The sequence below is a fragment of the Halichoerus grypus genome, chromosome 9, assembly GCF_964656455.1.
Source record: "Halichoerus grypus chromosome 9, mHalGry1.hap1.1, whole genome shotgun sequence".
In the NCBI taxonomy this organism is placed as follows: Eukaryota; Metazoa; Chordata; class Mammalia; order Carnivora; family Phocidae; genus Halichoerus; species Halichoerus grypus.
The window spans coordinates 105,598,887-105,625,886 of record NC_135720.1 but is presented as its reverse complement, the minus strand read 5'-3'; the positions used below and the strand labels follow the sequence as shown (position 1 = coordinate 105,625,886).

Sequence of the window (27,000 nt, the reverse complement as noted above, 5' to 3'; positions counted from 1 at the left end):
GTGAAAGAATGGTCTTGGATCTAGGTGGATTGCGTGCTGGGAAATACTTGATCATGCTGGTATAGGTAGGACCTGCATCCCCACTGCCCCATGGACACCAAGGCACAATCGTATGAAAACCGTCATCAAAATGTAGTGAAACTGACTCTTCTGCAAATTGCATCTACTTTGTAAAACCCTGAAAGCTTAGAAGGGGGTGTCTATCTATCTATCTATCTACCTATCTATCTATCTATTTATTTTTAAGATTTATTTATTTATTTGAGAGAGAGAGAGCCAGCGAGCATGCATGGGGAGGGGCAGGGAAAGAAGCAGACTCCCTGTTGAGCACAGAGTCCGATGCAGGGCCTGATCCCAGGACCCCAAGATCAGGACCTGAGCCAAAATCAAGAATTGGATGCTCAACCAACTAAGCCACCCAGGTGCCCCATGAGAAGGGGTCTTTAATCTTTGTCCCTTCTTCACAGGTCTCTTAAGTGATGGTGAACAAAGATGTAATTGTGGCCTAATGAATATACAGGCTTACACATGTGCATTTTTACATCCACGGAGCAAGGAGTGATGAGGTAAACCAGCCTCTTCATCTTTCATTCAAAAAGAACTTAATCTCACATATCCTAAAAGCTTAAAGCTCTGGAGGACTGTGACTCCCTTTCTTTTCAAAGGTATGTTTATGTTGGGATGCCTGGGTCGCTCATTTGGTGAAGCATCCGATTCTTGATTTAGGCTCAGTGTTGTGAGATCGAGCCCTGCATTGGGCTTCACCTGGGCATGGAGTCTCCTTAAGATTCTCTCTCTCTCTCTCTCCCTCTGCCCCTCCCTGTCTCCCCCAACACTAAATTAAAAAAAAAATTCTCTCTTTAAAAAAAAGTATGTTTATAGGGCGCCTGGGTGGCTCAGTCGTTAAGCGTCTGCCTTCGGCTCAGGTCATGATCCCAGGGTCCTGGGATCGAGCCCCACATCGGGCTCCCTGCTCGGCGGGAAGCCTGCTTCTCCCTCTCCCACTCCCCCTGCTTGTGTTCCCTCTCTCGCTGTGTCTCTCTCTGTCAAATAAATAAATAAAATCTTTAAAAAAAAAAAAAGTATGTTTATGTTTACTGATAATTTTTCTGTTTAAAAAATATAAGCTTGGATCACTTTTCAAATTTATATACCATAAGTTTGTTTACCTGAGAGTCCATAGGCCTGTGATCCTGCTGGGGATCCCAAAACAATTTCTGGAAACATAGAGAGGGGATCTGAAGGTTATATGTATTTAGAAAAGAAAGCCATCTTCCTCATTTCTTTCTCACACAAATTTCTTTTAGTAAATGGTAAGTCATATTTCAAAAAAAATCTGAGTTTGTGCTCTTACAGCATAATGAATGTCACATTTTGAAAGTACTGTATGGGCAACTCAAGGGGAACCATGTGGAGATGTGTAATGATTGGCAGCCCTTATTTTAAGCTCTGCAAGAACCAATATGATTGATTCATTTAGTTTGATTTTATTAAATTAACAATAAAAAAAGTTGTATGAGATTGAAACGCATGGACAGGATGGCAAATAAAGATGACTGACCCTGGGAATCTGTGCCAAGGTTTTATTTGTGTGTGTTGGTGGAGAAGTGAGGGCTTGCGGCCAGCTCCACCAAGAGACAGACCCAGCTCCCGTCCCTAGCCCCAGGGAAATGGGATACCTCTCCGTTCTGAAATGTTGATGAGCTGTGGAGGGGAGAAGGACAGGAGAGCAGATGGAATTCCTGGACAATTGTTCCAGCTGTCACCAGAGAGGACAGGCAGGAGGGAGCACTGGATAATTTACAGAGGAACAGATGCTAAGGCTTCTCCGGAACCATCTGGCCAAGAGAGGCCTGGGCTCGGGGTGGATGTTGTCTTTAGATCTGAGTAAACGTCGGCCTCCAGCCCAGCCCATGCCCTCTACCTGAACAATGGCTTTCCCAGGAGGGCTCTGCTCCCTTAGTACCCACCTCCAGAGTTCCACCCAGCTCTCATTCTACTCCCTCCTTTGCTGAGCCTGGCTTCTGTCTTTGCTACCAGTCCTGAGAGGGCCAACTCTGGCTCTGGGGGCCTATAACTTCCACCAATGCATTTCCCTATTCTGTAGTATTTTCAACCCCTCTTCCCCACCACTATATTCCAAAATCCCTCTATCATTCATCTCCATGCCATTTATTCATTCAATAAATGTTTGTCAAGCACCTACTATGCCTGGCATTATTTTAGACACGGGGAGACAGAGATGAATGAGAAAAAGTCCTAGATCTCTGGAGTTTGCACTGTAGTGGGAGATGGTCAATAAACAAATATCAGATAATGATGAGTACTGTAAAAGGAAACATTAAATCAGGGTAAGGGTGAGTGACTGGGGATGCTGTTTTGGACAGAGTGGCCAAGGAAACCTTCTCTAACATAGTGACATTTGAGCAGAGACTCTAATGGGAGTGATATCTCGGGGAAGAACATTCCAGGCACAGGGAACAGCAAACCTAAAAGCCCTGAGTATGCTTAGTGCATTGGAGGATGCCATGCTATTTATTCATTAAGCATTTACTGTGTGCCGGGCACCTGCTAGAGAATATGAACATGCAATCAGACACAGTTTTTGCCCTGAAGGAGCAGCAGCTTAGCAAGGGATGCACTATTTAAATAAATAATTATAGCATAGGATAGCTACAATGAAGTTATGTGCAAGTGCCTAGAGATGCCCAGCATCTCTCTCTTCCTTTCTTTTAGTACCAGAATCTTTCTTCACTCTTCAGCCTTTGCCTTACCCATGACACCTCCTTCCTTCTCCAGCGGCCAGGCCTCCAAACCCTGCTCTTAGGAGATCCCCATCTTTCCTCAATTACCCGGTGCCCTAATTCCCCAACCCGAAACCACGCCCCTAGCCACGCCCCCGATGACGCGCGGCGCCCGGTGCGTGGGGATTCCCGCGGCCGTGGCCACTACCCGGCCTGCCCCGCGGCAAGATGGCGGCGTGAAGGCAGCGGGCAGCGGCAGAAAGTTTGTTGTGGGATTGGAGTAGTCGGCCGGGAGGCTAGAGTTGGGGGGGATCGTGGGGACACTTTCGCGGAGTAGGGGCGGAGGAGGGACTAGCTCCGGGGTTAAGAAGAAGAAATGGGATGTTGGAAGGTTGGAGGTGGGGGGAAAAAAAGAGGGAGATGGGGCGGAGGGGAGGGGGCCTAGGATCCAGCGGCGGCCCTGGGGGAGGGGTCCATGGCGGGGGGAGCACAAGTAGGTTTGCAGGCCCTGGAAAAGCAGTCACAAATTGGAGAGGAATTTCTAAACCGAGAGTAAAGAAGCCTGGAGCTTGTGGCCGAGCCCCGACTGTACTGGGCCGGTAGGAAAGAGGTCTTTCCCATGGAGGAGGATAGTGGGGAGGGGGGGAAGAGAGACCTGGAGGATGCTGGGCACGTTTGGTATGGAGGAAACTAAAGCATCAGATGACCCTTCTGCAGACTTAGATCAGCCTTTCCAGAGTTCCTATAGCATCTGCCCCAATTTCAGCTGAAGACTCAGGGGCCCCAGGGACTGGAAGAAATCACAGTACCTGCTTGGAAAGAAGAGGTAGCGACCTGCCCGAGCTCAACCCCAGAGCGGGTAAGGTGGCCTCCAATGACAGGCTGGCATGCTCCCTGCAAGCAGGATGCATGGGCTCAGAGTGATACCGAGAAACATTTAATCTGAAAAGGGCTCTCTTCTATAGCTGTTGCCCTTTGCCTGTGGTCTGTAAGTTAGTGTTCTGTTCAGATTGCACACTGATTTTTGAGAATTGGGTGTAGCATTCAGCCTTGTGTGCCGTCACCTGTACAAGTGAACACGGCCAAGGGCCTAGAGATGGGCTGAAAGTGCTTTAACACATCCCTGTCACAAGCAGTTTCCTACATGCTCACTGTATCTTTTTCGGTCTCCCCATCACATCTTCAGTTTGGCATCCTACCTGAAGTAGAGATTTGTGGGTGACAGATGGGGGGGGAGTCATGAGAAAAAGTCTGCATTCTGTCACCAACTCCTGAATTCACTCTTGCAGCAGGTCTCCTCCTTTTGAGCTTTCTTTTGGTAAGAAAGGCTCATTAGTGTTTCTTTGGGGTTGTGGATTTGGTGGGTAGGTGGGGTCAGTGGAGGAGGAAAAGCAGGTTGAGGTTAGGGAGAAGAAACCCAGATCAGTTTATGGTAAGGGGTTGAGTTGACTGGTGTAAGGCTCTGGGAATATTTATTGTATCACTCTCTGTCTCTGAGATCCCTGATATTTGAGAACTGCTTTACAGTCTGGATCAGTGTGGTGATGGGAGGAAGGGGTGGTACACCTTTTCTAATAGCTTTCTTCTCTTCCTTTGTATTGTCCCCGTCCAACCACATTAAAAAAAAATAATAATAATCAGTTTCACTAACCAAACTAAGCATGGCTTAAGAGATAGTGGATTTGGGGTTAGAGAAAAGGAAAGGGGTTTGGAGCCGCAAAGTGCAGTGCATACGGTCCTCACTTCCTTTGATGCCCTGTGGTTATGCCCAAGCCAGATTTGGGGGCAGGCTTTTTACAGAAGCTTGTTTCATGACTGGCCTCTACTCCATGATTGGATTGGGAGGTCTAGTTTGATCTAGGACTCCTCACAACCATCTCCTGCTCCCTGACTGCGCCCCCCCCAAAAGGCTTGTTATAGACCAACCCAAATCACTGTTACTAGGCCAGCTTCAATACCTTCAGGTATCAGAAAAACTGATGTTATTTAGCTATGACTCTAGAAGGTTGGGAGCTTTCTCTTCCTGAGGACAATTTGTGGATGCCTCCTTAGAGTTGTAATCAGCAAGGGCAGTGTGGGGAGCACACATAGGGGTTAAGAGCACTGATTCTGGAGGCAGAATTCCTAGTTCAACTTCTGGCTTTGCTATTTGTAGCTCTGTGACCTTTAGAAATTGTATAGCTGTCTTTGCCTCAGCTTTCTCATCACTCAAATGGAGATGGTAAGAGTACCCATCTCATAAGGTTGTTGTGAGGGTTAAATAAATTAATACATTGATGTATTTAGAACAGTGACTGACACTCCATACATAATTGGTGTTACTGTGCTGGTCAGATCTCAGCACTAACTTCTTCATGATTGAACCTGGTGTCTCTCTGTGGAGGCCCTGTACTGGTTTGAGCTTCTGTCTTGATGTTAGAGAGATAGGCGCAGCTTTTGAATAGTATAGATTTTGCATGTAGTGAGAACATCTTTGTTAAACTGTTTAAACTGATGTTAAAATGCCCATGATTTCCTGTTTGAAGTTGTGAGGTTTTAGAGTTATCTTTGTAGTTGAGCTATAACAATAGTAGTGCTTATTGAGCACATTCTGTGTCTGGCACTGTTGTAAGTGCTTTAAATGTATTAACTAATTTAAATTTTTAAAAAGATTTTATTTATTTATTTGACAGAGAGATCGCGAGAGCAGGAACACAAGCAGGGGTAGTGGGAGAGGGAGAAGCAGGCTTCCCGCCGAGCAGGGAGCCCAATGCAGGGCTCCATCCCAGGACCCTGGGATCATGACCTGAGCTGAAGGCAGATGCTTAACAACTGAGCCACCCAGGCGCCCCAATTTCATTTTTATAACAACCCTACAAGCAAATACTTCCATTGTCCCCATTTTACAGATGAGTAAATAGAGGTACAGAGTGGTTAATTTGTTCAAGGTCACCCAGCTAGTAAGGGGCAGAGCTGAGATTTGAACTCAGACTATCTGGCTTCAGCAATTGAGCTTCCTTTTTTTTTTTGATTTGGTATGAAATTAACTCTTTATTAAATATGCCTGGTGGCAATTTGTATCTCTTGTTTATTTGTCATGATGATTAGATTGTAGTAAACTTTTTTGATTTATTTAAAAACTGTTTTAGGAACTGAGCTCTTCATCACAGCTCTCCCCTTCTCAGATATAAAAACTGGTGCAGGGACTGTGGGAGGGAGCCCACTGCCCTGTTAGCCAAATCTGGACTCTCTCTTCATGATTCAGCTTGGTGACTGCCCTTTGGAAAACCTTGGACCTGGGTTGGGTGAGTGGACTGACATGAAGATCCACCCTTAGCATACATTAAGGGGGTGTGTGTGTGTATTAATGTAGACATAAATAAAAGGCTCATTTCTGACTTTACTGATTACTGACAGGAACAGCTGAAGTAGCCATAGTGTTAAATTCATAGACAATCTGGATGTCATCTTTGTTTTAAAAATAGCAGGTGGCAAACTACACAAAAAAACCACAATAGGTGGCATTTTAAGCAGTGCCGGCCCTCCAGCTTGAGGGAAAAGTGGAAAACAGATGTGCTTCTGCGGAAGCTCCTGTGGTCTATCAGGGAAGGTCCTGGCCCGGCGCTTGCCAGTCTCTTTCTCTTTAGCCAAGCCGGAGGCCCACATGCAGGCTGGGGGCAGAGGTGTGCCCATGGTTTGATTGACTGGCTTTCCTTTGCCCTGCACTTAAGAATCACTCTTCCCCTCCTTCTGAGTCACGTCCTGTCTATTTAACACACCCTCAGGGCCCATCTTTTTCTTTAGTAAATGACTCTCTACCTGGCCATCAGAGTAGGCACGCGTCTGATGTCTGAGCAGATTTCAGAGGAATAGGGGGCTCAGGACTTAGGGCTCTTTCTGGGAATTCCGAGCCAGCCTTCGAATGACCTTTTTCTACTTGTGGCACATGAGATTTTGAAAGTTAGTATCTGTCAGTGTCTGTTCCCGTCCGCCAATAACTGAGGAGCCATATGTTGTCAGGATAATGTACTTTATCTCGATTTGTGCTGCAGTCAGCATGCTGAAACGTGTCATCTCCATAAAGTACACCTTTGTGTTTTGGTAGAAGTCCTTAGACTTTCTGGATTCAGGTCTCCTTTTAGCAGATGATTGAACTGCAGGCTGAAGCTGATAGATTTGGATCCGGTTCTCTGCCTTTACTGTTCTGGTTTTGTTGTTCACAAAGTCCATTTCTTCTCTTAACACCCCTTATTCAAGTGTAATCTTTGCATCTAATCCCTTCACCTTTTCCTCACCGCCATATTCTGAGTGCCAGGGACCTCTGGGTAAACCCGGCCTTCGTCTCTCACCTGGATTCAGCCTCTTCTTTTTTTTTTTTTTTTAAGATTTTATTTATTTATTTGACATAGAGTGAGAGAGAGAGAGAGCACAAGCGGGCGAAGGGTCAGAAGGAGAGGGAGAAGTAGACTCCCCTGCTGAGCAGGGAGCCCAAGTGGGGCTTGATCCCAGGACCTCGGGCAGCCGAAGGCAGCTGCCCAACCAACTGAGCCACCCAGGCGCCCCACAGATTAACAGCTCTGTGAGCTTATTCTCTCTAGCTTCTGGGCCTTTGCACTTGCCAGCCCTGCTGTTTGGAATGCTCTGCCCCCTCCACCCTTTACCTACCTTTTTGTCCTTTATTTATTTATTTATTTATTTATTTTAGAGATTTTATTTTTAAGTAGTCTCTACACCCAGTGTGGGGCTCGAACTACAACCCCAAGATCAAGAGTCGCATGCTCTACCGACTGAGCCAGTCAGGAGCCCCACCAACCTCTTTGTCCTTTGGTCTCAGTTTAAATGTCTCTTAATTTGGGGTCCCCACTCCTTTTGTGCCTTTCCTCTGTGCTGCTGTGTTAAGACTTAGGCTGCGTTGTAATTGTCTATTTACTTGTCTGACTCTCCCGTGACTGTAAGTGCGCTGATAACAGGGACCATGTCTTAATCATTATTGTATTCTACCCTTTAGGATAGTGCAAGGCACTGAATAGGCACTTTATGATGCGGTGGGGCATATAGAATGCATGAAATGTGGTGGGGAATCTCTCCCCATTTCAGTCTGACTTCCAGGCTGCTGTGAGAATTGTCTTCCAATGAGCAGCCTCAGTTCTGGCATTTACCATGTTTTATGGTGATTTCTCTGTTTACTTGCTGGCCTCTTTCACTGAGCTGACCCTCTGTAGAGGAGAGACCCTCCCTGGCCATGGGATGAGGTGGGGGGCGGATGGGGACTTGGGAGTGGGGTGAGCGGGGTGATAGAGTCTGATTTTGGAGCGAGGCTGACCTGGTTGAATCTTGATTCTGCGACTTACCAGCTGTGTGACTCTGGACAAATTGCTTAGCTAGTAGGACTTTTGGTCTTGTCGCCTGTACAATGAGGGTGACGTTATCTTTTTTGTAGGAGTATCGAGCATTAGAGATAATGAGTTCATGGCGTGTAGCAGGGCACCTGTCATGTGAAGGATACTCAGTTAATATTTGCTTAGTAAATGAGTGTCATTCTGGAAAACACAATGAATAAGAAAAAGGCTTTGTTTTATTCAAGCTAGAATAAGCCTTTTGATCTCTGCCAGGTAGCCAGGAGCCTTTTTGAGGTGGGAGTAAAATTGGAAGAGTCTCTTTATAATGAGGCAATATAAAAGCTGAGACTAGGGACATTGTCAATGAGTAGCCTGTGCAAAATAGTTGATATTTCTCCCCATCTTTTGTGTTGTAATGACTCCTTTGATGGATCCCCTTTACGTGAGGTTGGCGGTGACCTTGGTGGCTATAGGTGGGGGTAGGTAAGTGGTAGATTTGTAATGTAGTTCAGGCTGTGGATGACTGGATGGGGTGTTTGAGGATTCATGTTCCCTGGTGTTTTATGGATTGAGAAATATTGGGTGAAGCTGATAGAACACATCTAGGCATTCAGGAAGCTGGACTTCTTGGCCCTAGTTTTCTTAGGGTTTTGATCTTGTGTCACAGAACAGGGCTTAACTCAGATGCTCCCCAGAAATAGGGCTGGTAGCTGGGAGTTCACTGTCCCTTCTTTGCCTTTTTGTTTTTAGTGTAGTTTATGGGGGTAGTTCTTAGGGCACCAGTTCCCAACAAACACCCGAGGAATGTGTCTCCAGAAGTCTAGACCTCTTAATTGTATAATGCCAGGTGTGCTCCAGTTTGAGTTTACAGTCCAGATGAGGAAGATAGGTTTGAGTTTTTCGGAGGGCAGCCTTCTCGTCTGGTCCTTGAACCCCTGCCCCAGCCAGCTGCCTCTCCTCTGGGCTCTCAAAGTATGTACCAAACTGTTTTTGCAAGTGGCTGTTAACCTGTCTCTCTCCCACTCGGGGCAAGATCTTTTAACTCGGGAAGCTTCTTAGAGGCCCTCCGTGGTAGGTGCTGAGCAGTCCTGGTTACTGTGTGACCCAAACCGGTCCTTCCTTCTTGAAACGAAAGCAGGTCGGACCTATCCTCTGAACTCTTAGGAAGCAAGGTCCTGCGTAAACAAAAGGTGAGAGAATTAGCGATAGCATTACTAGTTATTGTCTAGAGTTGAGTTAATGTGGTTCAGTGATCTTCCAGGTGCTTGGCTTCAGCTGTTTCCCTTTTTAGCCTTCTTATGTTCTAGGAACACATCCCTACGCCAGCAGTAGAGGTTAAAAGCAGAGGTGAAGCACACACCGGTATATTTTCTTGCTAACCACCATCTTCCAACAAGTCTGACTGCTGGCATCCTCTTTGTTACTCATTAAGTTCCTGTGAGTGCCCCATAACCTGCTTGCTTTTCTGGCCGTATTGCTCATTGTCTGGGTGTGCTCCCCCGCTCACAGCCAGGACCCACTACAACGTTGTTAATGCCTACACGAGTCAAAAGGACGAGACAAGTAGCTGAAAGTGACGTGATGGGGTTTTCCCTGGGCTCTACCCCTTGCCCCTCGGTGTGGGAGTGCACGGAGCAGTGTGGCATATCTTTGCCGATGGCGTCTTGGCAGGGCTGGTTAGTTGCTTCGTATGTTCAGCCGATTTGAGAGGAGATGGGGTGAGGCCAGCAGGACGGGGTTGTGCTGTGTACATTTAGGCTTCAGAGGGGCTGAGTCTCCTGCACTGGCCGTGAGTGTGAGAGTGGGACCTCTCGTTAGTTACTATCTCGTAAGTGCCAGCTGTTTGCGAGGTGACCTTTAGAAGCTGGAAAGGACATGGCCCCCCATTTGTGAAGAGCTCTACTTTCCCAGTGAACTGTGGGGGGACCTCCCTGAGGGCGGGGCCGGGAAGTCAGTCTAGACTGCTGGCCTCGCGGTGCGCCTCACTCAGCTAACAGTAGCATAGAACGCTGGGTTTATCATTTGGGGTACTGAACAGGCCTCTGCACCTTCCCAGGTAAGCCCGTGCGGACTTCAGTCTCAGAAGCCTTGGAGGGCCTTTACATCAGGGCAGAATCGTCAGGGCTTTCCTGTGGCTCCCTAGAGGAGGCTGCTTTCCATGCTTTGCCCTGGGATTGGAAACAGAGTTCTATCCCAGTTCTGTCTGTGGTCTTGGGCAAGTCACTGGTCTTCTCTGTCCCTTCAGAATGGGAGAACTCCACCTGTTCCATGGGCCTCACTGGGCCACAAGAATCCAAGGACATACAATGGAAGGCAAGTGCTTCCAGGATGGTAAAGCACAGTGCACACGGAGGGGTTTTGTCCGTTTGTCCAGGAATGCTGTTTTCATCATAAGCATAATATGTGTCCTTGCGTAAAATACCAGCCATACAGAAACATATGCAAAAGAAAAAGTGAAAAGACCCCCCCCCCCCTTTCTTCCCCCACTGCTCCTGTCTAAGCCCCTTTCCTAGAGACAGGGAACTATCCTGTTTCCTTCTAATCATTTTTGTGTGCTTCTAGACATTCCTCATGTATCTCTTGTACTAAAAACACAGCTCCTAGTAGTCCATGCTGTTCTTCAGCTTGCTCTCTTCACCTAACACTTTACCTGGGGTCAAGCAGCTCCTTTTGGAGCCTCCTTCCCAGCTCAGGGGCTTCCTCTGGGGCTGGGTCCTTGGGAGGGACGGAGAATCTTTACTAGAGGTTCTCGCCGTACCAGGCCTGCTGGTTATCTCTGAGGGGCGGTTTTTTATGCTGCGATGAAGTCGTCTGGCAGGAGTGCCCTGAGTGGGAATTGGGATGGTTCTAGACATGGCGTGGGCACCACCCCTTCCACCTCATAGGCGTTTCTCCCCGCTGCGCTTCTGGGCTCTGCGGCCGGGAAGAGAGTAAACTCACCTGATTTCTCAACCTCTGCTTCAGCGCACAGACAGTCCCTGGTTTCTGAAACCTTGGATTTACCTAGGTTACTTGCTGCTCTGTGTTTTGAAAGCAAACCAGACCTGGCTGGTGTTTTTCGGTTTTATTTGGGGGCAAGGATTCTGAAGGGAGCCTGTCAATGGCCATGAATTCTTAGCAGTCTAGGGAAGAGGTCAGAGCCTATAGGAAGAGTTGTTCTCTCTTCTCGGTGGTCATCTCCCCCTCCGGGGTCAGGCCTTGGCCTTTTGGGCTCTGGGGCTGTTGTCAGAGTACTACGGGGAACCCCGGGATTAGGCAGTTGGGAATGATAAACCTAGGCTTCGGAGGTGGACCAGGCCCCCATGTGGTGCCCGGGTGGTCGCTGTTCTCCCTCCACCCTGAGTCGTCATTTCATCCACAGGGCTTTCCAGACAGAAGAGGAATCCTTCTGGTTTTTCCTTGCCAACGTGCTGCCCTCTCTGAGCACAAGCAGTACTTGCTGCTATATTTGCTGTAGGTCTCCTCTCCTGCCGCTCCAGGGGTCACATCTTGTGGGGTTTCTGGGACTCCGCCACTGCGGCTCCATTTGTCTTGAGATCTCTAAGCCACGGGGGGTCACTTCCCCTAGGGTGGTTCTGGAGGCTTTGGGAGAGATGTTTTCTGCTGTTCCCTCTCTGGTAACTGCTCGTTCTGAGCGGGTGGCATGGTCACTGCTGGGTGCGTGAGGAGCCTGGCTGCAGCATGGCCTTTATCCTTGCTCTCTGGGCTCCTCTGGGGCCAGCTCCCTGGGAAGTGCCATCCCCCTGGTCTGTCGGAAACTGAAAGGTGGCACCGTGCCACCCCTTCCCACGGCTGGCCCAGCTCTGGGCCAGGTCACACACTGCCCCATTGTATGGTGCCTTCGATGCGCTTCTTGTCGCAGCCTCTGATCCCCGCGCCAGTCCTCTCCTGGCCCCTTGCCTCGGAGCCTGGGGGAGGTGGCGGGGTGGGCTCTGCTCGCACAGGCCCGGGGTGGGTGGCCACAGCAGCTGTGGCCTGCTTTGTTCTGACAATCCCGCTTTCGGAGCTGTGGTGCGGCCTGGCGGCGGTGTCCAGGGAGAAGGCAAGGCAGGGGAGCGGCCCTCTGGCAGCGGTGCCCCCTTCCCCCACAGCTCTCCTCTCTGCGCTGACCAACCAGAGAGCCCTGTCACCTGGGGTCAGCCAGCTGGACTCACTGGTTGGCAGGGGGCGTGCTGCCCTTCCACCTGGCATGATCTGTGGATGGGAGAAGGCCCCCGAGGGTCTAGTGGTAAGTCTGGAGGAGCTTCCCCTGTCAGAAGAGCCCAGTGTGTACCCTCAGGCATCTTGCAGCTTGGCATTCCTTCTGCTCTCTCTTTGCAGCTCCGGAGTCGGGCTGCTCTCAACCAAGCTGTCTGTTTATATGGAGTGCCTGGAGGGCGTCTGCCATGAGTCTGTCGCTAACCGTGCTAACCAGGAGAGCTGGCTGGTTGGGCAGAAGACACTAACCCTGTGAGTCTGACCTGGGCCAGCTAACCTGCCCTGGGGGTACCGCCAGCAGTCACCCCCCCCACCCTCCCCCAGCCAGCCTGGCTGCCTCCTCCCCTTAGCTTACCTCGTGCCTCCTCTGTTCTCTTGCCCTCACTGCTGCCTCTCCATCTTCCCAGCCTCCTTGCTGTGGTGTGTGTGTGTGTGTGTAGGGGGGATATGTGTCTTCTCTAAGGCTGAGAGAGGGGGATTTCCTATGCACAGACGCCTGCCCATCTGCCAGCCTGCTGCTGGCTTCTGCCGACCCCAAGCTCCCCTCAGTCAGTACCGTGCTGCCTAGCTCTCCCTGAAAACGATTGGTTAGAGTTTCTGTTCAATCTGCTCTCAGCATTGTGGAATTTGAGACTTATCTCGCAGTGACCATGCTCTGTTTCACACCTCAGAGACAGATGGAGCCAGAGTGGGAGGGGAGTTTTCTTCTTGACTGGATAGTTGCTTCCCTTTGTCAAGTGGGGAAGACTGAATGGTGTCCCCATTATTCTCACCCCAGGATAATCATTTAGGATCAACTGCAAGGTTCTCCTTAAGGTTGGTGGGGGGGATTGAGGAAAACCGTGGCCTGGTTGTGGGAAACTCCCTGGGCAGAGAGTGAAGCTGAAAGGTAGAGTCTGGAACCAGGTACTCACCTGAGATGTAGCTCATGGCACCCGTTGCTCTGGTAGGTGGAGTGGGTGGAGTTTGGCCCCCCACCGCCTTCCATGTGTGGAGCTTCAGGTGGACTTTAACCGAGAAGAGCTGGAAAGGCACCTCTGCCAGAGCAGGCGGGCCCTAGCTTTGGACTGCACAGTGGGCCTGGGAGAGGCCTTGGCCTCAGACTGGGAGACTGGTGAACAGCCTGCCATAGAGAAGCTCCCGCCAGACTCCCTTCTCCTTCCAGGGTTGGAAAGGGGATAGCAGGAAGGCCGATTGCTCGGGGCTCCCTGGTGTTCTGCACAGGTCACTCCTTAGACAGCCTATCTGGCTCCAGCCTCTGGAGTCAGTGCCGTACTGGCTAGGCTGGGTGGGGGGACTTGGGATCTGAAGGCCCTCTGGGTGGGCTGTTTCCCTTGGGCCGGGAGGGAGAAGCAGGGAGCTTCCTGCTAGTATGGGGTGTGAGAGGGTGTAAGGGCTGCCTGGATGTGTAGGGACCCTGAGTCGGGAGTAGCAAGCTGGACGGGTGCCTGGTGGCTGGGCTCTGACCAGGAAAACAAGAGGGGCCTGCAGCGGCCCTTACCTTGCCTTTCCTTAGGCGATGGCATGGGGACTACTGTCAAGTGCTGGTTGATCTTGGGGACTTTTGTCCCTCCCTTTGTTTAGGGGAGGTTCCTTGGATCATCATCAATAGTTGTCTTCAGTCCCTTTGTTCCTGTCAGGTGTTTGCTTGAGTGAGAGGCCAGCTGGATAGACTTGAGGTATTTGCTCAGGTGGGAGCCAGGTGAGTTCTCGAAGGTCCCCAGCACTAGTTTGGAGTCCTCAGGCTTACTCTGGGGCAGAATAATTCCCACCCACTTTTTAAAAACCTGTCAGTCGGTACCGCTTAGAGCAGGCAGGGGGCCAGGTCAGGGCCGCAGGCAGCTTGGCCCAAGAGGGTGAGGTTGTACTTGCCCAGAGGGGTGGCGGGCATGGCTGCTGGAGGGGCAGCAGGGCTGGTCTGGGCACAGCCTGGCATCTCCCAGCCTAGTCATCGGCCCAGAGCAGAGCCTGCCCAGGCCCCACCCCATGCTCTGCTGGCTGCTTGCCTGCCACGCGCCCAGGATTGCTGAGGGCTTTGCTCATGTACCTCAGGAACAGCTGCGTGCCGGAAACTGGGGGCCGGCAGCAAGCAGGAGGGGCACCCGGGGGGCGATGTGGGGGAGGGCTGAACCCAGCCAGCTTTGGTGGGGTGAGCTCGCCGTGCCGGGGGAGAGGGGCTGTATTAATGGTGGTTGGGGGGGGCTCCTTGCAGGCAATCTCCAGGGCCTCTGCTGGGTCGCCTGGCTACAGGGCTGGCCCTTGCAGGGTGATGGTTTGTGTTTCTTGGGCCTCAGTTGGATGCAGACCCTGAATTTCAGAGTCTTGAGAGGCAGCCAGGCTTGTATGGCAGGAGCGTGCCCTGCCCCCGAAGGCGCAGCTTCCTCCAGGCCCGCGGAGTTCAGGCTCTCTATCCAGGGCTTACAGCCGAGGATGATTCCCACAGAGGAGGCACTAGGTCCTGTGTGACCAGACATTCACGTTTTAGCCATTGATGAGCGGCTTTAGGAAGGGCCTGTGTTTATTTTTGTTACTTATTTGTGTCGTGCTGGGTTCCACGGGGGAATTAAGGCAGCGTAAAACACAGCTGGAGTGTTCTGGAAAAGGGCCGGTTTCCTTTCATTCTTAAAGTGGTAGTGATTGCTAATTGAGTGATTTTGTTTGACTTTCTTCAGGTGAATGAGGAAGCGCTTTAATGATTTTTGTGGTGATGTGTGGCCCCTCCCTGATGGTCCCTCACTTGCTTGAATCGGTGACAGCTGTGAGAAGAAAGGCATATCAGTAGGTTCGGAAATGGTCTGAGACCAGATAAACTGTTGGGGCCATAATTTCTTACAGAGTGTGGGTGATGTGGGGAGCAGGGGAGGCAGCCGGGCTCCCTAGGGCAAGGCAGGGGAACCGGGGCGGGTGGAGTGAGGTCGTAGAGCAGGACTTGGGCAGCTGGAGGCCTCCGTGGGGGCAGACTGAAGTGTGAAAAGCCACGGAGCCACACCCATTTTGGTTTCACTCCCGTCTCCTTCCGCAGGGGCAACGCTGGAGGCTCGGACCTCCCCTCCTCTCCTGAACCTTTGACTTTGCCCTGGGCAGACCCACAGAAAAGATGGCAGAAGGAAGTGAGAGGGCGCCCTGAACTCTTGGGCTTGAACCTTCTTGCTGACACCTACTGTGGGTGTCTGCAGAGAGTGGGAGTGAGGATATATAGTTTGGGGAAAATCTGAATTCTGAAGGTTTCTCCTTACCCTGCTCCATCTCTAGCAGCGGTGACCCCTGACCGTGGTGGCAGCCCCGGGTCACATCCGGGCACTTACCCACAAAAGGGAGCAGGTGTGAGTCCCATCTCCTGGGTAAAGAGGGATGCTTGGCAAATTTTTTTGTCCTTTGATTAAAGGCTTCTGCCCAGTCAACGTCCGGCGCACATTTTTCCTTATATCTGTCTCTGACTACACTCTGTGCTCAGCTGTTCAGTGGGTTCACAGTGCAGGTTTGCTGTGCGTGCTGAGTCCCATTTCTAATGAAAGTAGACTTTGTTCTCTGGAGGCAGCTAATCGTGCCCCATGGGCTGTAATCAGGGAGAAGGTATTTAATACAGGGCAGGCGGCAACAGGCGGCCTGCACTGACTGGCAGATTGCAACATGGCAATTAGGAAGCTCTCACCCCCCTCTTCACCCCAGCAGAGCCCGAGGAGGCTCTCCTCTGAACGGAGTTTGAGTGAGTGAAGAATGAATGCTATGCAGAGGAGGAACGGGGAGGCGGCGCTCGGGGGGCGGGGGCTTGAGGAGAGCCCCTTTCCCTTTGCTTTCCCTTCTCCAGGCTGCTCTGCGTGTCTCCCTCAGGCACTGCTGACCTGGGTCAGCCAGAGGTTTTCACCTAGGCCTCAGCCTTTCTCCCCATGCACAGCTGTCGTAGTGCAGACGCAGCGGGTGATCTGGTAGCCCCACATCCCGAGTCCTCTGCCCCAAGTTCCTTGAAGCTCAGGTAGTTTGGGGTGAGGGGTGGGAGTGGGATTCTTCTTGGTCAATTTTTAGACCTTCCAAAAGACCATTTTCTTGGAGGTGTCCTGGAGCCAGCTCAGCAGCCAGAGGCCAAGAGACCCCAAAGGCCGCTTGCTTGCTTATCCTGGCCCGTATCCCATTCTGAGTTATCCAGCTGCTTTCCCTGGGGACTTCTTCTTGACAGGGGTTTGGGAGCCCTCCTTGGGCTGAAACCACTCCAAGGCAACATGGGAATCTTTGGGTGAAAGAGACGTGGCCAGTAGAGGCCGCACCTGGTGGTTGGGTCTTGCCGGTGGGACTGCTCTGTTGTCTTGCAGCTCACCTTTTAGCTTCTCCTGGCTGTGGGCCTGGTGTCTAGCTGCTTCTCGCTTTGTTCTCCAGTGTCCCTGGCATGGCTCTCCCTCCGGGGTCTGTCCTGCCTTGCTGTGCTTCCAGTCAAGGACGGTGGCCTGTCAGGCCCATCGCATTCCTGTTCAGTGCTGGAATTGTCTCCCCGCTCTCCCCCCCCGCCCCCCGCCACTGTGGGCTGGATCTGGGGCACTTAGCGCATCTCAGGAGTTGGAGCTAGGGCCCCAACATGTACTGGTGTTTATGGACGTGGGGCAGGGAGTGAGAGTGAGACAGACTCTCCCTCCTGGGCTTGTGCTGGGGACACTGCAGGCTCTTTTGCAGACTGTCTCCCTAGTGGGCCTTGCCTTCTGTTTCCTTGGTTGGGAGCGGCTCCCTTCTTGTGGCTCTGATGTGTATGGAAAGAGTAGGCTCTGGCCAGGATAGATAACTGCCTGCCCTTGCTGGCACCATTCATCCCGGAGCGTCGTGTTTGCAGTACTCCCCCATCTCCCTGCTATAGCCACTTCCACACTGTCCCTCAGCAAGCCAGGTTATCTGGCCAGGAAAGCCCTGGGAGTATGTGGTGTGAGGCCAGGGAGTAGAGACTTGCCATCAGGGTGAGGCAGGATCTGTGACAAGTAGAGCTAGGGCTGCGGGGCATGGAGTGAAGGCCACTCTCCTTCAGGGAGGATCCCCAGGTACCTGAGCGTGCCTGTGTGCTCCCTGCATGCTCGCCTGCCATCCATTCAAGTGTCCTGGTACCTAGAGGCCAGAGTGGGTATTAGCAGGAATAGGGCTAAGGAAGAAAAGAGGCTGAGAATCGAGGGGGTCCAAAGCATGGCCTGCAGGGAGAAGGGGACTACTCAGCTGATGGGGGTACAGATGGGAAAGGGAGCAGGCCCAACTCTGGAGCTCCCCCCCCACCCGGATTTTGTAGAGGTTCTTGGCTTCCTGTATCTCTTATTCCACGTCTCTGGCTGTCGCCTTTTCTAACTCATGTACCCCGCACTTAACACCCTCAGACTATCAGCACCCAGCTATGCAGGCTGGCTTGGAACTTTCTGGGCCTCTCCCCCAGGCCATAGGAGCTCACACCCTGCGGCCCGCAGGAGGGGTAGCCCCGGGGAACCTGCGGGGGTGACTTGTTTGCTCCCCCACACCCCAGGAATGTGCTGTCCTTTTGGGCCCGCCCGGATTCCTGTGCAAGGAGTCAGCTCGACACAGCACACTGCTTGTGCCCTGTGGGGACATGTCCGCCTCACCATCAAAGGGGTGGAGGTTGGCGGCTCGTGCCTGCTGCCATGCCCCAGCTCCCCCCAGAACCCCAACCAGAGACCAGGCTGCCCAGACAGAGGAGGGAGGCCACTCCTGCTTGCCCACCTTCCCTACCCCCTCACCGTTCTTGCTGCCCCAGGCTCTGTTGGAATGTGACAGGAGTTGTGGCCAGGGCATGTCCCGACAGCAGGAACACATGCTTTAGCCCGCAAGGCTTCCCTCAGCCCCCAGCTCTGTTTAGGAGGATAGCGGCGGGAAGATTGCTTATGCCCGAAGCCACCTAAGGTTACTGCCTCCACGGGTCCCTGTGGTGGTTACTGCCCCCGTGCTGCGGCCCGGCTCATTACAGGGGGGGGCAGAGCCCGGCAGGCCCAGAACCCGCCGGGGGCCTCCCAGGTCCCTCAGTCCGGCCCCCTGTGTGTGGAAGAGAGACCAGTGAGGGACTGAGCCGGGGCCACGCGGGGTGTCGAAGCAGCACAGCCCGGAGCCCAGTGTCTCAGCTCCCCAGGCTTGGGCCTTCTGCGCCAGGTTCTCAGCCTGGGTGCTGTCAACATGGTGTGCTGATAATTCTTCATCGCGGGGCGCTGTCCTGCGTGTGGCAGGATGTTCAGCAGCATCCCTGGCCTCTCCCCACTAGATGCCACTAGCTCTCCCCTCTGTTGTGACAGCTCTTCACACGTGGCCAGGGATCTGGGAGGGGGCAAGTGAGAGAGATGGGGGACCCCAAAATCACCCTCGCTGAGATTGCTCAATCATTGCTCTAACTGCTGCTTTTTCAGATTTTTCTCTCCCGTGCCTACCTTTCTTCGTTGCAAAGTCTGTGTAAAACCGTTACACACGGAAGTAGTCTTTGGGCTCCTGGAAGCATTGCTAGGAACTTTTCCCAGCAGCTTCTCAGTCTCTACTAGGCTTTTTCCTGGTGTTCTCTTCTGCAAGCCGTGCTCCCCAGATCTCTTAGTTTCCAGACTCTTGAGAGGCCTGGGAGATGAACAGGACAGATGTGGGGTAGGATAGGGACAGGACAGGACCAGACCTATTCCAGAATCAGGCATGTGGTAAGCTGAGGCCATGAGCACATACAAGACGTGCATGTGTGTCATCTGGGCCTGTGACCGCCGCTTTCATGGAGAAAGGAGCCCCGTGCTTCTGGTCCTCTCCTGCCTCCGCTGCTTTCCCCAGATTCCCTGGGCCGTGGCTTTTCTGCCTGGCTCTCCCTGGGGGGCTTCCCAGTCCTGGACTGGGTAGGCCGGCTGAGGGCACTGACAGACCCGCAGCTGACACCTGGTTTCCACTTTCTTTCCTTCTCCGGTTTCAGGAGCTGTTGGCTAGAGGAAGTGGAGGGGCCACAGGATGCGGAGAGCCGAGGGCTAACTGTGGGACAGCGGAACAGAGAGAGCTGCCGACAGTCAGACGGTATGTCCCTGGGGGGCCTGCACCCCTCCTTGGCCCCCTTCCGGAGAGGCTGGTGGGCCAGGGGGCAGGCAGGTGGCCCCTCGTGGTGGGGGCTGGTGAAAAGAGAGTGGTGGAGGCCAGAGAGGCTTGGCCTTCAGGACTCTCAAGCTGGGAGGACCCCCCCGAGGTGCCTGGGTTGGGGGAGCATCTTCAAACCCTTACTTTCTGGTTACTGGGGGTGTTTTTGTTTGTTTGCTTTCTGGGGTTTTTCTGAGCTCACACATACGGAACGTCTCCTAAGTACCAGGTAACTGTGGTTAGTGGCTTATGTAATCTTCACAACAGGTCTATGAAATTGGTGCTCTCCTCATCCCCAGTGTAGAGTTAAGGAGACCGATGGAGAGGGAACAATTTTTCCCTCTGAGGCACTTTTGTAAGCCCACAGAGGTGAACAGTGGGCCGCTCTTAGATACCTTGTCCCACTCCTAGGCTGTAGTCCACTCTTCCTGGTGCCCAAGCTGTGGGCCCTGCCTTTCCCACCCATCTGGTCGCATTGGGCCCTTGTCCCCTCCAGCACTCCCCTGACCCATGGGCACTGATACACCAGAGTCCAGGTTTCTAATGACCCCAGCAATGGCCCAGGCCTGTCTGTGTGCCCGGTGGCTCCTACATATGTCCCTTTTACTGGCCTTTTTCCCTCAGTCCAGGGGCCTCTTGCCCACTCTCTGAGCCTCCTCCTCCCCGGCTTCCCCACAGCAGGTTGAGGAGCCCTCGCCTCCCAGAATGACCAGTGCGGCACCTGCTAAGAAACCGTACCGTAAGGCACCCCCTGAGCACCGGGAGCTGCGGCTGGAGGTCCCAGGATCCCGGCCGGAGCAGGAGGTCAGAAGACTCGTACTCCTACCCTGGCTGGCAGATGCACGCCCCTGAGGCTGGGGGTCTGACTGACGTCTCCCGCCCGAGGGGGCTTCTGGGCCCCTGAGCGGGGGTGTGAGTGGGGCTTTGCTGAGTTACGCTTGGGGGCTCCTAGCTGCAGCCCCGCTGGTGGCGGCCGTGCAGGCTTACAGGACGGCTGTGAGCACATGTCCCCACGTCAGGGAACCCCAGAGTCTTTATGGCTCAACGGAAATGCTCCCAGGCAGTATTGTTTTTCCTGCAAGAGGCAGCCCACCAGACTGAGGGGGTCCTCACACGCAGGAGGCTGGGACTGTGTGGAGGAGGTGGTGCTCCGGCTTCTTCCCACCAGGACAGCTGTTCTGTGCTGTCCCCGGAAGTCCGGCCCTTCCTCCAGCTCTGCCTGGCCTGGCTAACATTTGGGAGGGACACACTCCCCGCCAGGAGCTGGGTTAGGTTCTTAGGAGGCCTTTGGGCCACTGTGAAACAGTCTCCAAACTGGCTGTCCTCCCTCATTCGGTTTCCTCTCAGGAGGACGTGAGTGTTGCAGTCAGTTCACCTGGCTGCTTGTCCCCACCCTGTTGCCGCGCATAAAGCACGTTTACAGAACTCGAGAGAGCCTCCAGACCCGCTGAGCATCAGGTGTACCATGGTCCGCTCTGGTCCAATTCAGGGCAGGGATGCCGGGACTTGCCCGTTTTCAGTTCAGGGAACATACAGTAAGAAGGCCAGGTATTGTGCTAGGTGCCATCCTGTGGGCATTCCCTTGGTTTTGTAGATGAGGACACTAAGGCTCAGCAAGGTTAGTACAAGCAGAGTGTGGTAGAATGGGATAAAATCCAGGTGTCCTCGGCTCTAAAGCCCATGGTCCGGGCCACCCACCTCATTTTCCGGCCTGTGATCGGCATTCTGAAGCAGTCAGCTCCATTTGGAGTGGGCCTCTTGACGTTTCCCTGCTCTGTGGCTGGCTGAGCTCTGGCTCTTGGGCTGTGACCAGCGTGGGGGCTTCGGGAGGATGGGGCAGGAGGCTCCAAGCAGGACAAGGATAAGACACGTCACTCCTCTCAGTCAGGACTAGACCAGAGGCTCTTCCTTTTTTTTTTTTTTTTAAAGATTTTATTTATTCATTTGAGAGAGAATGAGAGAGAGAGAGAGCACATGGGAGGGGGGAGGGTCAGAGAGAGAAACAGACTCCCCGCCGAGCAGGGAGCCGATGTGGGACTCGATCCCGGGACTCCAGGATCATGACCTGAGCCGAAGGCAGTCGCCTAACCAACTGAGCCACCCAGGCGCCCCCAGAGGCTCTTTCATCCATGTTCTTGTTCCTTCTGAGCCCCTGGAAGGGCCTGATTCTGCCCCATCTTCCTCCAGGGGCCAGGAGGGCTTTGTCAGAGCTCAGAACCCTACTGTAGCTCACTTGGCTTCTTCACTTCTCTGGAAGGTCTCTGCCATGCCTGCAGGGCTCACTAGGAGCCCAGGGAACAGCTGGGAGGCTCTCTTTATCCCTGGGAAATGCAGCGTGGGTACCAGGACTCATTTGCAACTTGCTCTAGAATTATGAGAGGGGTTGGAAGTGGTGTGGGTAAGGGTGAATGTTGGAAGGGGTTCTTGAACCTTCTGGTTGGCATGGGAGAGAGTGATCTAGGCTTGTCCAGGCGTTACTGGATTGCCTGCATCTAACGGGGCCCACTTCTGTGAGATTGTTTGGGCTTCAGAAATAGCCCTTTCCAGGGCTCTTTGGGGGGTGAGCAAGCAGCGTGGGCCAGTGGTCTAGGGCTGAGCCTCAAGCTTCCATTCTTTTGTGCCCAGGAACCCCTGACTGATGCGGAGAGGATGAAGTGAGTATCTGCTGCCCGAGAGCCTGCCCTGCTTTACCTCAGCACTTCCCTCTTAGCTCCAGGCAAGGCTGTTGGTACCACCGGGGCTTTTCATTGGATTAGGTAGAAGTAAAGGTTGGGTGGGGTATTTAGGGACTCTGGGAGGAGGCTTGATGTGGATGTTCCTTCTGGAAAGAGTTTTTGTTCCATGGGCTCCAAGAGAACCTGGAACCGAGGAGGTGGGTGCTCGGAGGGGCCTGCTCTTGCCAGGGAGCCCTTCCCCAGCTCCTGGCCCTCCTGTACCAGCTGCCTCCCTCCAGCCCTTTCTGTCAGCCCCGTCAGGCCTTTGGAAAGGAGGTCAGTGCCGGGCTGGGTTTCTGAGAGACTAATCATGGAGCAGCCTGATTGTGCGGTGGGGAAACTGGAGCTGGAGGGCGTGGTGGCCGGCTGGCTTAGGCTGTAACCAGAGACAGACTGGGGAGTCTTACCCCCACACCAGTTCTGTCTTCTCATTCTTCTTCGCGGGTGGGGGTGGATTCTACCATCCCCTCTGCTCCCCGCCCCCCGGCTGCCCCCAAGCTGGGCTGTGTTCTCAGGGCCAGCAGGCGTATGGAATCTGCTGCCCCACACTCAGACTCCTTCTCAGGGAGTCCCTTGCCCCGCCCCGCGTTGCCTGTGCTCATGTCATACCTACTCCTTCAAGCTTCTTGAGCCCAGCCTGGGGTTCCAGGGCTGGCCCATCTTAATGTGGATGCCCCTCTGCCCTTGACCCCTCACCCCGCCAGGCTCTTGCAGCAGGAGAATGAGGAGCTCCGTCGCCGCCTGGCCTCGGCCACCAGGCGCACCGAGGCCCTGGAGCGTGAGCTGGAAATCGGGCAGGACTGCTTGGAGCTGGAGCTGGGCCAGAGCCGCGAGGAGCTGGACAAGTTTAAGGACAAGTTCCGCAGGTGTGGAAACGAGGGGCCAGGCATCCATGCACGCATACACACGCGCACACACACACACACCCCCCGCCTGCCCTGTTCATAGGAGGTTAGCGGGATGAGGCCTCAGAGATCATCTGATTCTGATGGGGAAACCGAAGCCCTGGGAGGAGAATGACCTGCCCCACATCCCATATCAGGGAGGGGCTGAGGAGGGCCGGAGGAGCAGATCTTGACCCAGGGGTCCGCCTTGTGTTCCTCCACAGGCTTCAGAACAGCTACACGGCTTCTCAGAGGACCAACCAGGAGCTGGAGGACAAGCTGCACACGCTGGTAATCTCTCCGGGCCGGGGGGTGGGGCGGGGCATGGGGGCACTTTGGCTGGCACTGTGCTCACAGCATAGCAGGGGGCTGGGACTTGCCTGGGGAGTGCCACTGTGCCCTGGGGCTTGGGAAGGGGGCGGGACAGTGGCGGGCAAGGGACCGCAGTGTGTGCTGTGCGAGTCTGGACTGTCTTAGTGCTCACACTGTTTCTCTTCTCTCCCGTCTTCCCCTCACGCTGCCGCCGCCGCCGCCGCCCTCTCCTGGCAGGCCTCTCTTAGCCACAGCTGGATCTTTGCAGTTGCGTCTGAGTTTGTGTGTTTTCTCCCTTGCCCTGGCCTCCTCCTCAGCTGAGATCTGGGGTTGCTGGGGCCCCGGCCCTTTGCCTCTGCCCCCTGCTTCCCTCCTCCTTACGTGAGGCCCGCTCGGTACAGTACCTCCCTCCTGGGGGACAGCTGCGGAGCTGGCTCTTGGCTCGGGCAGAGGTTCTGGTTGATGTCACCACTGAACACTCACGGCTTCTCGGCTGTGGTGGCAACAAGCCCAAGCCATTTGGCCGGGGGCGGGGGGGCGGGGAGCGGGGTGAAGGGGCGCCAGTCCCTGAACTGAAGATCAGAGGGCTGCTGCTGAGCCCGCTGCTCCCTCCTGGCTCAACTAGATAATCTCACAGGCGCCCCCAGCTGCCACCCAGCCCCATCCCTCCTCCCTCTTCCTAGCCTGAGCCTGGAAAGCGCTCCACACGTAGGCTTTGGCCCCTGGGTTTGCACACTTACTCCTTCTCAGGTCCGGCTGCCTGACCTGCCGTGTAGAGCCCCTTGATGGACGGCTCTCTATGGCCTCTCTCCGGGCCCCCGGTGGCAGCAGGTCTTGTTCAGAAAGCCCCCACCCCACAGCCAGCCCGGAGAACAGGAGAGGTGGCTGGTCTCCTTCTGTCTGTCCATCGTCTGTCTGTTCCGTCCGCCTTGGCTGCCCCAGCACCTGTGGCTTCCTGTGTCTCTGGGCTGGGAGGAGGCGAAGGGGAGGAAGGCCGGCCGGGGCGGGGGCGAGGTTCACATGAGTTTTGTGCCTCAGATCAAGAAGGCTGAGATGGATAGGAAGACGCTGGACTGGGAGATCGTGGAGCTGACCAATAAGCTGCTGGACGCCAAGAACACCATCAACAAGCTGGAGGAACTCAACGTACGTGCGCCACGGGGCCCCTCCCGCCTGCGGCTGCCTCGGCCCCGGCGCAGCCCCGCTGCCTGGAGCGCGGCCGCCCAGTGACCCCCGCCTGTGTCCGCAGGAGCGGTACCGGCTCGACTGCAACCTGGCTGTGCAGCTCCTCAAGTGCAACAAGTCCCACTTCCGCAGCCACAAGCTCGCCGATGTGAGCCGAACGGCGTCCCTGCCGGCGCGAGCCCCGCCCCCTTAGGACTCCTCTCGCTCGGGGTTTGATACCTCACTCTGTCCTGCCTCCACTCCCCCTTTCTGCTTCGCCTTCCCCTCGCCTGCATGTCTCCTCTCAAGTCAGTCGGCTCTGCCGCTGGTCGGGGTGCGTGCGCTGTCGGGGCCATCGCTAGGGCGGCATTTCTGGAACAGAGACAGGGAGGCGCCCCGTTTCGGGGTCCCGTGGCGGAAGGTGGGGGTGGCCATCAGCTGTAAGCGTATCGAGAGGGGATTAGGCCCAACTGACCGCCTTCCCCCAGGAGGCAAACTCTGGGCCCGAGGCTGATGGGGTGTGTGGAAGGAGCGGAGGCTGGCCCGAGGCCAATGGCCGTACCCGCCCTCAGACTTCCGTCTGGTTTGGGCCGAAGCCGCAGCTGAGGTGGGGGGAGGGGGCGTTTGAGAGCGCGTGGCCCTTAGGGCTCTGGGACCGCATGCTGGGTGTGTTCCTCAGACTCTTCAAGTCGGTTCGCCCCTGCCGAGCGTCAGAGGGTCTGTGCAATGAGGCTGTCCCCCGGCCTGGTGGGAGACCCGCGCGGTGCTGCCCGGGCGGGCGCGGGGGCCGTTGTTTCTGCTCTGAGGCTGGGAGCCTTCATGTCTCTCTTCCCTTCTCCCGCTCTTTTGCCCCAGCTGCCCTGTGAGCTCCAGGACATGGTCCGGAAACACCTGCACAGTGGTCAAGAAGCTGCCGGCCCGGGCCCCGGCCTGGCCCCGGGGGCCGTGGTGCCCACGTCGGTCATTGCCCGAGTGTTAGAGAAGCCGGAGTCTCTGCTGCTCAATTCGGCGCAGTCGGGCAGTGCCGGGCGCCCCTTGGCTGAGGATGTCTTTGTGCACGTGGACATGAGTGGGGGTGGCCCGGGTGACCCAGCCAGTCCCCCGGCCCCTGGCAGCCCCCCCCCGCAACCCAATGGAGAATGCCGCCCTCTGGGCACTGCTGGGGCCTCCCCAGAGGAGGAGGTGCCCCTGCCAGCCTTCGAGAAGCTGAGCCCCTACCCCACCCCATCCCCACCACACCCACTGTATCCCGGCCGCAAGGTAATAGAGTTCTCGGAGGATAAGGTGCGAATCCCCCGCAACAGCCCCCTGCCCAACTGCACTTACGCTACCCGCCAGGCCATTTCCTTGAGCCTGGTGGAGGAGGGCGGGGAGCGGGCCCGCCCCAGCCCAGTGCCCAGCAGCCCCGCCTCGGCCCAGGCCTCGCCCCTCCACGAGCCCAGCCCTCTCCCCCCGGCTCGCAGCGCCCCAGCCAGCTCTGCCGGCTCGGAGGAGGACCTGCTCGCCAGCTGGCAGCGGGCGTTCGTGGACCGCACCCCGCCCCCGGCCGCTGTGGCCCAGCGCACAGCCTTTGGACGCGATGCACTCCCTGACCTGCAGCGCCATTTCGCTCTGAGCCCCACTGACGGAGATGAGGAGGTTCTGGCACCTTCTTCCCCACCTGGTGAGAGTGGGCTTTTGCTGCCCACGGAAGCTGACTGTGGCCCTCCCAGGGAGGAGGAGGAAGAGCTGAACCTGCCCGTCAGCCCTGAGGAAGAACGCCGGAGTCTGCTGGCCAGTGATGATGGCACAGAGGAGGGGCCTGTGGCTTCCCACGCCGAGGGCAGGGCCTGGGCGCTCCCCAGCCCCAGCCGCCCCCAGCGCAGCCCCAAGAGGATGGGGGTGCACCACCTGCACCGCAAGGACAGCCTGACGCAGGCCCAGGAGCAGGGCAACCTGCTCAACTAGGGCCCCCGCCGCCTTCCTGCCGCCGCCGCCCCCCGGAGCCCTCCTCCCGCAGGCCGGCCGGCTCTGCTCCTCGTGCGGGGCGGGGGCGGGGGCAGGGGCAGGGCCGGCCACACCGGGCCTTTTAGCTGCAGTGACTGTGACTGGCACCAGCTTGCCTCGTAGTTTGTCCCTTTTTTCTTGGCATATGTACTCCCCAAAGGTAACCTGCAGCTGGGGCTCAAGACCCTCCTTCCGGTCAGCCCAAATTGGGCTGTTCTGGGGTGCTGAGGGGTCTGTTACATCAGTGTTCATCCTCCATTTCCCTTTCATACCCACAAATTGTTTTCTTGTTTGTTTTCTGGGGGTGGGAGGGGGGCGTCGTTGGGATTATTAACCTCTAATTTCTGTTTTCTGCCTGCTTTCCTCCCCTCAAGTCCTCTGCACGAGCTGTTGCCTTCAAGGGGCCCTTGGGGGATGAGCGAGAGGACTCACTCAGGGCTCGCCTCCGCTGTGTCCATCCTCCCTCTGGAAGGGAGGAGAGGGGGGGATTCAGGGGCCTCAAGCTGGGCTCTAGGTGAGGCCCGGCCCCCTCCCAACCTTGGCTCTAGACTGTTATTCCCAGCTTTGGGAAGTTTTCACATCGATGACTATTTTAAAATTAAAATTATTTTACTGA

The 27,000-nt window shown here is 54.8% G+C and overlaps 1 protein-coding gene across 26 annotated transcripts; it reads left to right on the top strand.

Moving 5' to 3' along the window:
- Positions 1-2,934: 2,934 nt before the first annotated feature.
- On the top strand, positions 2,935-27,000 carry TJAP1 (tight junction associated protein 1). Of its 26 annotated transcripts, none has more exons than XM_078055288.1 (14): positions 2,947-3,006; positions 3,511-3,603; positions 11,424-11,515; positions 12,154-12,290; positions 12,383-12,511; positions 19,170-19,267; positions 20,003-20,128; positions 21,950-21,978; positions 22,743-22,904; positions 23,147-23,213; positions 23,472-23,501; positions 24,273-24,380; positions 24,484-24,567; positions 25,254-27,000. In XM_078055288.1, exons 7-14 carry the CDS (start codon positions 20,030-20,032, stop codon positions 26,343-26,345), a joined length of 1,671 nt encoding a protein of 556 aa, XP_077911414.1. In that variant the 5' UTR covers positions 2,947-3,006; positions 3,511-3,603; positions 11,424-11,515; positions 12,154-12,290; positions 12,383-12,511; positions 19,170-19,267; positions 20,003-20,029; the 3' UTR covers positions 26,346-27,000. The 26 variants fall into 26 exon arrangements, with proteins under 26 accessions (XP_035979902.1, XP_035979897.1, XP_077911414.1 ...); XM_078055290.1 differs by adding an exon at positions 14,932-15,037 and having other exon boundaries at positions 11,424-12,290; XM_078055292.1 differs by adding an exon at positions 14,932-15,041 and having other exon boundaries at positions 11,424-12,290.